The 13,014-nt window shown below is 50.3% G+C and overlaps 1 protein-coding gene across 1 annotated transcript; it reads right to left on the bottom strand.

Annotated features, from left to right (window-relative positions):
* Positions 1–1,660: 1,660 nt before the first annotated feature.
* Positions 1,661–7,568, bottom strand: LOC100526784 (keratin 81). Its single transcript, XM_027967284.3, has 9 exons — positions 7,133–7,568; positions 5,712–5,920; positions 4,901–4,961; positions 4,050–4,145; positions 3,659–3,823; positions 3,274–3,399; positions 2,840–3,060; positions 2,551–2,582; positions 1,661–2,312 (listed from the first exon to the last, which is right to left on the bottom strand). Exons 1-9 carry the CDS (start codon positions 7,499–7,501, stop codon positions 2,068–2,070), a joined length of 1,524 nt encoding a protein of 507 aa, XP_027823085.1. The 5' UTR covers positions 7,502–7,568; the 3' UTR covers positions 1,661–2,067.
* Between the last annotated feature and the right edge of the window lie 5,446 nt (positions 7,569–13,014).

The raw sequence follows: 13,014 nt of genomic DNA, 5'->3' as shown, positions 1-13,014 counted from the left end.
GTGCCTCTGCCTGAGCCTGTCTAGGACTGGGAACCTATAGGGAGGTGAGGATTGTGGAGCTGGGGTAGGTAAGAGGTCAGAGCCAGAGAGAGGGTGAGAGAGTGAAATATGACAGGTCATCAAGGTCCAGCTGGGCTGATGAGTCTAGTGAGATGCAGAGTCAGTTGAAGGAGCTGTCTCTCAGGACCGGTGGCTCCTGAACTGGGGGTGGGAGATGAAGCTGATACTGGGGCCTTGGATCTGGACTCCAGATAAGGTCTACTTCTGAGCTGTATGTTGTCACAGCACAGAGGGCTGGTTAGAACAGTTGTGGATTCTGGAACTCTCCAAGGGCTGTGTCCTCAGAATTCCATTGGAGGGTGGAGGGGACACATTGGTGGTCAGAAGACCTAGGATTAATCCTGTGCTTTAAAAGAGCCTGTGTCTTTCCAGACCTCTCACTTCTGGTCTCAATTATCTCTATTGCCCTTAGTGATGGAATGGGGACTCCCATTTCTGTTGGCTTCCTGGGCCCGGATCCAAAAGTTTTGAGATTCACTGTGCTGTATACGTGTATATTCAGGTATTCAGTTCAGTCTCTAGTGAAGCTGAGGGGCCATCGTCCCATTTGCACCAGCACACGTAATATCGTCATCAGTGTAAGGGGGACAGTTTACTGCAGGGAGGAGCTTGATGGCCCAGAAGATGTGGGGATTTCTCTCTATGCTTGGGTCTCCGATCACAGATATAAGTGTAATGATAGTCAGGCCGTGGCCCTTATCCCAGGAAGGATTTCTATTTTATATTCTGCAAAAGAATACTACTGACAATAAACACATGTTGTGGTTATTTTGTGGCAAGCACTAATTATTTTACATATATTAAATTCTGTCATCCTGCCAATAACCCTAGGAGGTGAAAGAGAGGTGCTTTTTTTTATCATTTCACTTTAGACGTATGGAAACTGAGGCACAGAGAGGGTAAGTAAATGGCTCAAAGTCACTCAGCTACGAACAGAGCCCAGTTTTGGACCCATGCAGTCTGGATCCAGGGTCTGTGTACTCACCTCTGGGCCACATCATCTTTTGCTTCTTGTTATTGTCTAGCTTTGAGGTAATTTATCAGTGATGGCAGGCCTCCAAACCCCAAAAGGACTCCATTTAAAAAAAAAGGCAGTCATATCAAAGGCTTTTTGAAAGCTTAAGTCATGTTCATATATTCACCCCTTAAAGAATTCTCATGAATTACTCAGGTATGAGTCTTCTCCACCAAAGCCAAGAGTGATGTTTCCTTAAGCTCTGAGTGACTGGTGAATCTATTCATAAATGGTCACATGTGCACAGAGGTGATTTCTGGGAGGCAGCTGTGGTTTAGTGACATGACCACTAAACGTGAACAGGAGGTTCAAACCCCAGCTGTGTGCCGCTGAACTCAGGGTAGAGCCTGGCCCTGGCTACTGTGGGTCCCTGAGCTCTAGTTTCTTCCTCTGCAAGACATCTTGTGAAGGTGGTGTGGATAAAATTACAGGATATAGTGCCCTAGCACCATCCTTGGCTAAACCCGAGACTGCTGTGAGCCCAGGGAAAGAGGAAAACCCCAGACCTGGGGTTTTCTCTGCTTCATGTTTGGGGACTCTCCCAAACCTCGACCCTGAGGAGGATAACAGAAGTACAGACAAGGCTCAGGGTTGGCTACATTGGTTTATTGGAAACACAGATCTTGGAAGAGGTGAACACAGCAGAGAAGAAAGGGAGATGCTGGGACAGGGTGGGGATTCTGGCCATTGGCCCCACGACAACCCAGAGTGGGGTCTTGGTCCTCCCTGCCCTGGGGTCCCTTCCTGTGGTGGCCAAAGGGACTGTTTTCTAGGGTAGCCTTTCCCAGAGCGTGCGGCAGAACCCAGGAAGAGGGCATTACGCACAGGTATGAGAAGCCAGGAGTGGGACGGACCTTCCGAAGTACGAGAGAGGAAGCCTAGGGCTTGCTCCACCCAGAGCTGGGGTGGCGGCGGAGGGGGCGGGGCCACGCAGGGAAGGCCCTGCCGGGCTGCGGGGGAGAGATGCCCAGGCGGGGCCTGCGTTGGGAGGCCTAACATTTGCGGCAGACGCTGGCGCAGGAACCCACGCCGTAGGAGCTGATGCCGCAGGAGCCCACGCCGCCCGCGCCCAGGCCGCAAGACGTGACGGAATTGCAGGGGCCGCAGGGCGCGCACAGGCCGGTGCTCACCGCCAGGTTCCCGCTGCAGGGGGCGCTGCAGACGCTGCCCGTCACCGGCCGGGAGCCCGACACGCAGAGGTCTCCGCAGACGACCCCGCCGCGGGAGCTGCTGACACCTGCGAACCCCAAAGACTGAGTCAAAATTCTGGGGGACCGAGGGTGCCGCCTCTCCGACTATGGCCCTCTCCAAGCATCCTTACAACTCTAGTCCAAAAGAAGCCGTCCTTCCTGCTGTCTGACCCCGAATCCCTCTTCCTGTGATACCAGCCCACTCATATTTAGGTGTCAGAGAAAACACTCCTATCCTTTACAGGAGGCAAGTAAACCCATCCACACGGGGCCGAGGATACTCACAGACATTCACGGACCCAACGCCTTCACACAGTCTGAGAGGGAAAAAGAAAAAGGCAACATTAGTGACTGAATCAGAGCTGCAAACAGAGCTCCATAACTTCTTGGAGTGGGGTCCACGAGTGTTAAGAAGGAGCAGAGTGTCAGAAGGAAGAGTCCTCAGAATACCCCACCTCAAAGTGATAAATGATAGGTTTGCCCCAGACCTGGCCATTGCTCAGCCAGGATCAAGGGAAGTATTTATGTAAAGGGTGGGAATGGGTAGTCAGGGCCAGGCTGGGATGGTCCTCACCTCTGTTCCTCGCCCTCCAGCAGGCGCCTGTAGGTGGCGATCTCGATGTCCAGGCCCAGCTTGGAGTTCATCACCTCCTGGTACTCCTTGAGCAGGCAGGCCATGTCCTGCTTGGCCTTCTGCAGGGCCTCCTCCAGCCCGGCCAGCTTGCGCTTGGCATCAGCGAGGGCTGCCTCGCCCTGCTGCTCAGCCTGGGTGACTGCAGCCTCCAGCTTGGAGTTCTAAGGGCCCAGGAGAGAACAAGGTGGGTTATGGTCTCTCCACACAGCAGGAATCACCCCAGGAACAGGCCTCTCCCCTTCATCACCTGGGGCTCCCTGAGTAACCACAGACTGGGTCTCAAGTCATGCAAGTGGACTGGAGAATGAATGGTGAGATCCAACTGGGCACACACACTGCCTGTGGGACCCTGGTGGGCCTCAAAAAAACCCTACCTGGCACTTGGCATTCTCGACCTCAGCCGTCAGCCTCTGGATCACGCGATTCAGCTCATTGATCTCCTCCTTGGTGCGACGCAGGGTCTCCCCGTGCCGGATCACTGTGGCCTTGATCTCCTCACACTGGTGGGAAGCAGAGAGGCTCTTATAACTCAGGATGGGATGTACCACCCACTCAGAACAACACGGATGATTTTCAGGTTGCCAGTGCACAGCCTGTGAAACCGTAATGGCAGCCCTGTCCTCCCACTATAACCTGAGAGCGGTCTGTACTTCTTTCACCACCTCTAGGAATCAGAATCCCCAGACAAAAGAAATCTTGGTAATGTATACCTCCATCCCTTCCATAATGTCTAGAAGGCAGGTGTCCTGGACCACTCACCTTGCTGCGGTACCAGCTCTCAGCCTCAGCCCGGCTGCGGCTGGCAATGTCATCATACTGAGCCTTGATCTCAGCAACAATGTTGTCCATGTTCAGGTCCCGGCTGTTGTCCATCTTGACAATGACCGAGGTGTCTGAGATGTGGGCTTGGAGAACTCGGATCTCCTGCAGATGGTGGGGTGGGAGGGTGGAAGGGTCTTGTTTACACTTTGGCTCCCCCCACCACAGCGTGTACCCGCCTTCTCAGCCCTTCCTGGTCTCCAGCCCTGGCCCCCTCTGACAGCCTCATGGACTGTAGCTCCTGCCCCAACCCCTGTCCGACTCTGATCACAGAGCAATGCCCTCTCTTCCAGGCCAGCTGCTGCTTTCTGCCCAGACTACAATCACTCACCTCCTCATACAGTCGCCGAAGGAAGTCAGTCTCCTGAATCAGGGCCTCCACATTGGCCTCAAGGTCTGATTTGCGGAGGTAGGCACAGTCCACATCCTGAGAAGATGAGGAGTCTTTGAGCAAGAGGACCCCTGGTGATGATCACCTGAATTCCTCTCTCTCCTCACACAGTACTTGGAGGTGAGGGGGAAAGGATTCCCTGTGTTCCTCTTCCTGTCTTATCTCCATGCTGCCCTTCCCTGGAGGCATCTCACAACCTTCTCCCCTTTTAAGAACAAATGCCTTGTGCCTTGGAGGTGGACCACTAGCCTTCCACTCCACGTACCTGAGATCTCTTACCTCCCATGTCTCCTTTTACCCTAAGCTTGCCAGACTGGCTCCCTCGCTCAACCACCTTGACCCTTCCCTGTTTTCCTACAGTCCTCCAAAACTCCACCTGGCCACTGTTGGCTCTGCTCCATCCTCCCCCTAGACCCTGGGACTGTGCTCCCCGTCTTAACCAGACTCCTGAGACACTAGAAAGGACACCATCCCTCCAGAGGGAGACTGAAGCTTACAATGCCTCCATGGGACCCCAGGCACAGACTATCAGCTCTGAAGCAGCACAGAACGTCCAGAGATCAGTTCAGTCATTCCCCTGCATCAGGTCAGGGTGCTAGTGAATTTTACAAGGTTACTGCCCTTGTCAAAGCCTTGAATGTGCCTTTGGTGACCTGGTCTATGGGAATTTCCCATCCTGACTTGGCAAGGTCACTGCATCCCACAGGGAGGTTGAGAACATAGATCTCCCCAACAAGAGCATGTCATTCTGATATCCCTCATGTCTAGCTTCCCAATCCCATGTTACTCACCTTCTTCAGAGCCACAAACTCATTCTCGGCTGTTGCTCTCAGAGCAACTTCCTCCTCATACCTGTGGAAAGAGGGCAGAGGGAGGTCACCACCTTACAGGAGTGAAGGGGACAACACTAGGGACCTCCCCACATAGCCAGATCCCTGGCAGCCCTGCTGGGTCCTCTCTGGTTGGACTTGGGGTGTGTCTATGATTCTCTCTCCACTTGGAATTGAGGGATCCAGGGGGTGACTCTTCTGGAACCTCACAGCCCTGCTGCCCAAACTGCTCTGAGGTCACCTCTGGAGGAAAATAAGGACTCAGCACCGGCCAGGAGTGGACAACAGCCCCTCTGGGACACTGCAGCCCCAGCCTCTCCCCACCTGGGTGTCCAACCTAGCTCAGCAGGGGGAGGACCTATGAATCTCAGAGGCCATCAGCATTAGAGCAAGCTAGACAGTGGGACACCCAGAGACCCAGCACCTGGCAGCCCTGAGAGACGCTGAGACTCATATCACATCCAGGTGCTACAGGTGGGAGCCTGAAGGGCCAGGCCTGGGAGAATGCAGAAGCCTCCTCCCCACAGAGCACAGGGCACTGTTGCTGGGTGATCAGGCTTCCAGAAGAGAAGCCTGAAGGAGGAGAGCGCTCCTAGGGAATCATGGCCCTACTCACAGGCGTCTGAGCAATGACTGCCTGATGGGAAGGTCCTGCTGCATACCACCAGCTCGCCCTGCATGGTCACATCCCCTGTGAAATTCTCCAATCTCGTCCAGTGGGTTGAATCCATGTCCAGTTCCTGTGCCCAACATCACCCCCAGCCACACTCACCTCTTCTTGTAGCCCTCCAGCACCTCCTGCAGGCTGTTGAGCTCTGAGGACAGCCTCCCGCTGTCAGCCTCTGCGCACTCAGCCTCCCGCCTCAGCGTCTCGATGTAGCCACTGAACAGGGGCTCGAGGTTGCTCTCGCAGCACTGGCGGTTCTGGTAGAACTGCAGCTTGGTCTCCAGCAGCTTGTTCTGCTGCTCCAGGAAGCGCACCTGCCATTTGGGGTGGGAGAAGGGGTCAGATGGCTCCTACTGCCCCAAAGCCTATTTGGGGGATGGAGGGGCTTGGGGAGGGTCCTGATTGCTTCAAGGTAAACTCCAAAACCATTACTTTTTCTGACAAAGGTCCATATAGTCAAAGCTAAGGTTTTTCCAGTCATCATGTATATATGTGAGAGTTGGACCTTAAAGAAGTCTGAGTGCCAAAGAATTGATGCTTTCTAACTCTGGAGATGGAGACTCTTGAGAGTCCCTTGGACTGCAAGGAGATCAAACCAGTCAATCCTAAAGGAAATCAACCCTGAATATTTATTGGAATGACTGATGCTGAAGCTGAAGCTCCAATACTTTGGCCACTTGTTGTGAAGAGTTGACTCATTGGAAAAGACCCTGATGCTGGGAAAGACTGAGGGCAAGAGAAGGAGGAGACAAAAGATAAGATGGTCGGATTGCATCACTGACTCAATGGACATGAGTTTGAGCAAGCTCTGGGAGATGATGAAGGATAGGGAAGCTGGTTGCTGCAGTCCATGGGGTCGCAAAGAGTTGCACAGGACTGAGTGACTGAACAACAACCCAAACCAAGAGCTCAGCAGAGATTAGACAGAGGGGACTGTGAAAGACAAGGCTACTTCTGGGTTTCAAGATAGTAATCATGTTTGGATTTTCCATATTATTGTGAGAGCAAGGGGTTGGGAAAGATCATTTTCTCCGCAGGATAACTCAACTGAGTTATCCTGACCTGCTGAGTCTAGCTGGCATGCGGTCGGGAGCCAAGTAGAGCTCTTTTTGCATTTGACTGCCCCATCAGTGCCCCTTCCAAGTTTAGTATGGGTGGGTTCAGGAAAGGTGTGATCAAGGACTCCCACTCAAAGGCTGAACTGTGGTCCTGTTCCTGTATCTTAGGTGCATTTCTTGAGTCTTGTTTGCATGTATGCTTTCTTCTCTGACATGTGGTTCCAAGCCTTGTCCTTGTCTGTGGGGACCCTGCCTGTCTGGACAGAGGCTGCATATAATAACAGAACTCTATTCAGGAGCCCCTGCTCTAGACTCATCTCTCTGGTCTGTCTGTGCCCTGGATGTGTGTCCATCTCCTCCATCAGCCTGGGGGCTCACTTGGACCACATATTTCCTGCACCCTGACTAACCCTTGAGTGCCCACCCAGGAAGGGAAGGTTCAGGAAGGGTGTGATCAAGGAGACTCACCTTGTCGATGAAGGCAGCGAACCTGTTGTTGAGACACTTGATCTGCTCCTTCTCCTCTTGCTTCACGCACTGCGCATTGGGGTCGATCTCCAGGTTGAGGGGCGTGAGGAGGCTCTCATTGACTGACACGGTGGTGATGCAGGGAGGGCTGAGGCCGCCCACGCCGCCGGAGCGGTACCCGAAGCTGCGGCCGCAGGAGCCAGCACGGAAGCCCCCGCAGACGCTGCGGCTGCCGAAGCCCCCGGTGAGGCCGCGGTAACAGGAGATGCCGCGGTAGGGGGCGGCCGTGATGCAGCAGCGGCCCGGCCGGGGTCCGCAGGCGGAAACGCAGCTGAAGGCGCGGCCACGGAATCCTGATCCGCAGGTCATGATCCTTCTGGAGGTGTAGGTTGCAGAGTACAGGAGAGGTGAGCTGGAGTCTTGTGGAAACTCCAATGTCCTCCTCAGAGAGCCGGGGTCCTATTTATGCTCAGGTCGGAAGGGGCTTGGCTATGCAGATGCGGTTGTGGCAATGTGTGCTTTATGGGCTTGTGTGGCTAGCTGAGGACAACGCCTCTCTAGAATGTGCTTTAATAGTGGCCCGCACCCTCCTCTATGTAAAAGATGCCAGTCCCTGGGCTGTAAGGGACTCAGCATGTTTCATCTTCAAAGTGCCTTGCCAGCCGGGCATGCAGTCACCTGAGGAGACTGGAAAGAGAAGGGCAGGGCAGGAGAGTGGAGGGAGGAGAACGGAAACCAGAAGTGGTAGAAGCAGGTGACCTGTGTGTGTGCAGGTGTGAGTGGGGGGCCTAGAGAGACTGGGGTGTTAGCAAGTAACTTCTGGAAGTTTGCATCTCAGTAGTGGGCAAGGGTCTACTGTTACAGAAAGCTGTATTTTCCCAATCTCCAGCGAGTCCAGTTGGCTGCTGAAAAACATCTGACTTTTCCTGCCATGACAGCAGTCAGCAGATTATTAAATATTTGTGTTTTATGTTTTCTTTCACTTTTATTATGAGAATTTTCAAAATTAGGAAAGTTGAAGAAATGGTACCTGTATAACAAACACCCTGATGTGTGTTTCTAATTGTAAAGGTACCCAGGTACCCACATTCAAGAGTTATTAACATTATGCCGCATTTGCCTTCACATTTGCCCAGTTATCTGATGATTACAGAAAGCATAGCATGGAACCCTTAAATACTTTAGCATGCATTTCTTAAGAATAGAGACAGTACCATTTTTCACATGCAAGAAGAATAATTCCAAAAAATCATTTACTATCCACTCATATTAAAATTTCCTAACTGTCCTATGATTTTTAAAAATAGGTTTTCTTGATTTAACTTATGGCTCTATCTCTTGTATTTTCTATACACTGAAAATTAACTCTTGAGCTGGGCTGTTCAACATGGTAGCCAACAGACACATGTGGCTATTTAAATTTAAATTAGTTAAAATTAAATAAATTAAAAATCTAATCTTTCAGTCACATGCCATGCATGACTAGAAGCTACATTATTGACAGCACAGAAACAGAGCATTTCCACCATCACACCAGCGTCTTTCGGATAGTGCTGGTCTGGAGGCTTGATTGGGTTTAACTGAAACATTTTTGGGCAGCATACATCATAAACAATGCTTTATAACTCTTACTGTATCACCCCAGAAAGCACAATCAAGTTGTCCTATTACTGGTGATGCTAAATCAGATCACTTGAGTATGTTTTCCCCTTTACAATTAGAAAGATCTCTGTAGGGCAATAGAGGTTCTGTTTTCTTTTTACTGGCCACCTACTCTGTTACCAATACTATATGCCATAAATGATCTCTGATTCTCACGTCCACCATATGAAGTAGGTATCATTATCCCTATTTTACAGATGAGGAAACTGAGGCTTGGAGAGGTTAAATAACTTGCCCCAAACCTCCCAGCTATTAAGAAGTGGAACTGAGGAGATGCCAAGCCTTCCCACCTATAGTTTATGACAACCCTTGGATTTCCTAGTCCTTGGAGACTTTCAAGAGGGTGGAGAAACTTATTGGGAGAGGGTTTCTGTGGAGATAGGGCTCCTCTGGTGGCTCAGTGGTAAGAATCCTCCTGCCAAGGCAGGAGACCTGGGTTCAATTCCTGGGTCAGGAAGATCGCCTGAAGAAGGAATTGGCAACTTACTCCAGTTTTCCTGACTGCAAAACCCAATGGACAGAGGAGCCCTGACGAGTTACAGTTCATGGTGTCACAAAAGAATCGAAAATGACTTAGCAATTAAATAACAACAGCAATCTGTGGATATAGGATTGAGGAGAGTCAGTCTAAGAAAAATAGGCAGAGTCAGGGGGTGCTAGAATGGTCGGAACCAGGAGGGCCAATGGGCATGCATGTGACACAGGGCAATGAGAGGCAGAGGAGAGGAGGTCTGCAGGATCTTGTGGCTGAGAATTGAAGGAAAGGGATGGAGAATAGCAGTTTTAGCTATTTGCTTGCATCTGGTATATTGTAAGTACCTTGATAAGATGATACTGTGTTCTACATACATGAAACACCCCATTCCAATAGAGCAAGACTAGAAAAATGATCCCATAAAAGTACAGGGGTTTGTTTTAAATGGATGGGAAGAAAAGAGAAGAGAAACACTGTAGCTGGCAGCCCCTGGTAGCTGGTGTGCTGTGGGGGAAAGGGCAGGCAAAGCAGCTTAGGGCAAGAGGTGAGGGGTTGGTAGGAAAGAGGAGGAAGGAGGAGAAGAGAATAGTATGTCCATGTAGAACATTCAGGAATGGGGACTTGCAATAGGATGAACATGGGGTCACGGACCATGTCGGCAATCTGGCCATCCCTGAGGAGGGTGTGGCTCCTGATGTCACTTTATGTGTTTGGGGACCTGGGCCGGCTCTTCTGAGGCCCTTTATGCCCTCATCCGCCACTCTGGGCACTGCCCACAATGGAGTTGCGGTGCTTCCAGCCAGCCAGCTGGCTGGGTATTCCAAGGAGAAGCCCTGTGAGTCAGAGTGCAGCTCACACACACTTTGCCTTTTCTACTAGTGTAACTCCCCATAAAAACGACACGCATAAACATAAGCTAATTACTAATGGCTGGTCTTTGCTAAGCAATTTGAAAGAAGCAATTTAAACCAGGATATAAAAAAATTCAAATGTGACACCATTTCATTTAACTCAGGTATTACTAATGGCTGCTAATTTTGAAGACCTAAAAAGACATTGTATCTGTAGGTTTTCTTGGAGTGAAAACAGCTCTTGGTGAGGGAAGGGGAGGGGGGAGGGCAGAACGGTTACTGCGTGGTCTTGGCTCTGGCAACAGGAGATTTTGACCTTTTGGACTGTAGTTCGCCCGGCTCCTCTGTCCATGGAATTTTTTCAGGCAAGGTTACTGGAGTGGGTTGCCATTCCCTTCTTCAGGGGATCTCCCTGACCCAGGGATTGAACCCATATCTCCTGCATCTCCCGAATTGCAGACTGATTCTTTCCCTGCTGAGCCATCAGGAAAGTTAACATTGCTTTTATTGTGAAATATACCACCTCTACAAAAGAATGTATAGGTGGTATGCCTACCACCTGTGGGAAGAAATAGTACATATGTATAACTTAGGAACTTCCTCTGAACCTCATTTTTACTGCACCCCCTTCCTCTCTGAACCAGGATGGTTCTCTGGGATTTTGTGTTGAATGATTCCTTTGCTTTTCTTTAGTTTAAGGACCAAGGAATGCATCTCTAAACCATATATTCCAGTTTTTGAACTTCATATAAATGGAAGCACATTGTGTGTATTCCTTTGTTCAAAGTTGCTTCCTGTAGCTGTATTGTGTTCATGTTCACTGTGGATTGTACTCTCTGTAGGAATATGTCACAGTTTATTCATCTTTCCACCTCCAAGGCCTTGAGGCTGTTCCCAGAGTGTATTATGAACAGATCTGCCATGAACATTATTTCCCATGTCTTCTGGTATATCTGTACAAGTTTTTCTAGGGTATGTGGTTATTTAAAAAAAATTATTCAGGTAGCATATGCTTAGCATAGAAACCTATTTTATGAACAGTCTTCCAAACTTGTAACAACGTCTGTTGATGTTCAACTTATTTCACAGTAGATACTATACTGACTGCCCAACTTGCTTTAACGCATTTAATTTTTACAAATTGTCCTTTGATGCTAGTGTTATTATTCTTGTTTTACAGATGAGGACACTGAGGACTAGAGGGTCAAGAGATTTGCTCAGGTTGTAGTTAGAGGCAGAGCTGGCACTCGTAGCCTGGTGTATTTGATCGCAATGGAAAAGCTTGATTGTAGTCTTGTCCATCCACTGTCTTCCATCACTAAAGCATCACATGGTACATGGTACATTCACACACGCTCACTATTCCTCTCCCTCCAGTACCTCTTTTGGGTCCTTCAGCATGCTCTCAGGGTGCAGGACCAGAGGATGAGGAGAGCTCACTCTTATTTGTTGTGAGCTTCCAAGGGAAAAGCTATACATATACCCAGATCATGAACAAAAATGCAAACCCTGCAGCATACCGATGGGTACAAACATTTGGTTCATGGCTATATTCCAAGGACTTGGCACACAGTAGGTGCTCAGTAAATATTTGTTGCGTGAATGAAATGAATCACAGATGCACATTAGGTGCTGAGTAATGGAGCCATCAAAGCTTGATGTTAATTATGCAAAGCTTGTTCTGGTAAGATGGGGTGGGGACCAGATGAAGCAGACCGGATGGCGGCCATTCCTAAGGGTGGGGGTGGGGTGGGGAGAGGTTCTTGGCTGGGGCCTGAAGGAAAGATGAAGTGAGTGGATGTGTCCTTTACCAAAGCAAACTCCTCAACCTGAGTGATGATGGGAGTGGAAGGGAAAGGCAGACAACAAGGCAAGAATTCTGAAGGCCATGAGCCAGATTAGAGATGGGGTAGGGTTGAGGAGAGAGAAGTGGATGGAAGGTAGTTTTTTAGAGGAAAGGAGGAAGAAAGATGCTTGCTTTTAGATTATTACTCTCCAGGGCCACTTGGAAGAAGGATGGAGACTGACCGGGGTGAGGAGAATGGCATGGACGGAAGACTAGGGGAGACAGAGGGGAGAGGAGGGAAGTGGAGGACAGTGGAGGAAAAAGAAGGGCAAGACCATGGGAGAATAGTGGGGGGACACTCCATGGTGGAAGAGCAAAGGAGGTTCATGGGGGAAGGGGCACAGGTCTAGACCTACCTAAAGGGTAGGCTCCAGCTCTAAAGAAATGAGCCCTTATGGGGCATGGACATGGGCTGGAGGATGTATAGGGGCTCAGCCTGGTTGGTGGGAATGGACCTCACCAAGGATGGAGCTCCTGAGTCAGGCTTCCTCCTCTGCCAGATTCTCCAGGACTGCCTTTGGCCCTCCCTCCTCTGGTGAGCTCTCGTGGACAATTGGTCACTGTCCCAGGCTGTCTTGGCTGAGGGGCAGAGCTCTGGCACACCTCTTGGATACCTGCAAGCCTAGAGCTTTGGTATCTTCCAGATGCAGAGTTCACAGGCTGCTTCCCAGTCTGCAGCCATGCAGCAGAATGACATGGGCCCTGCTTCGGAGGTCTCTGTCTCCACTGGTTCTCCACTGTCACAGCATCTCATGATCCCTTCCTCTTCTGCAAGGGCCCTCAGATTGCCCCCACTGTCTACTCTCTGAAATACCTCCATGCACATCTTTTTACCAACACTGTCCCTCCTGCTGCTTTATGAAGCCTGTCCTCACCCTTTCTAGGGATCCATTCATACCTTTCTCATCAGACTAACTGTATTTCACACTGTCCCAGAATGGGCACTGTCAATAGGCATTGAGCTCCTGAGGATCTGATGGTATAGCTATAAACAAACTCTCTTCAGCCTTCTGCCTTTTCTCATGAACTTCTGAACTTCTGAGTCTGT

The sequence above is a fragment of the Ovis aries genome, chromosome 3, assembly GCF_016772045.2.
Source record: "Ovis aries strain OAR_USU_Benz2616 breed Rambouillet chromosome 3, ARS-UI_Ramb_v3.0, whole genome shotgun sequence".
Lineage (NCBI taxonomy): Eukaryota > Metazoa > Chordata > Mammalia > Artiodactyla > Bovidae > Ovis > Ovis aries.
The sequence above is the reverse complement of the archived record's forward strand: the minus strand, read 5'-3'. Positions and strand labels throughout refer to the sequence as shown.

What these genes read in the sequence shown, in the direction of transcription:
- LOC100526784 (XM_027967284.3), bottom strand. Translation starts at nt 7,501, where the DNA reads ATGACCTGCGGATCAGGATTCCGTGGCCGCGCCTTCAGCTGCGTTTCC. An exon ending in AGTTTGTGGCTCTGAAGAAG is followed by an intron (nt 4,146 to 4,900) that starts GTGAGTAACATG and finishes TCATCTTCTCAG; the next exon opens with GATGTGGACTGTGCCTACCT. An exon ending in CTGGAGGGCGAGGAACAGAG is followed by an intron (nt 2,583 to 2,839) that starts GTGAGGACCATC and finishes TTTCCCTCTCAG; the next exon opens with ACTGTGTGAAGGCGTTGGGT.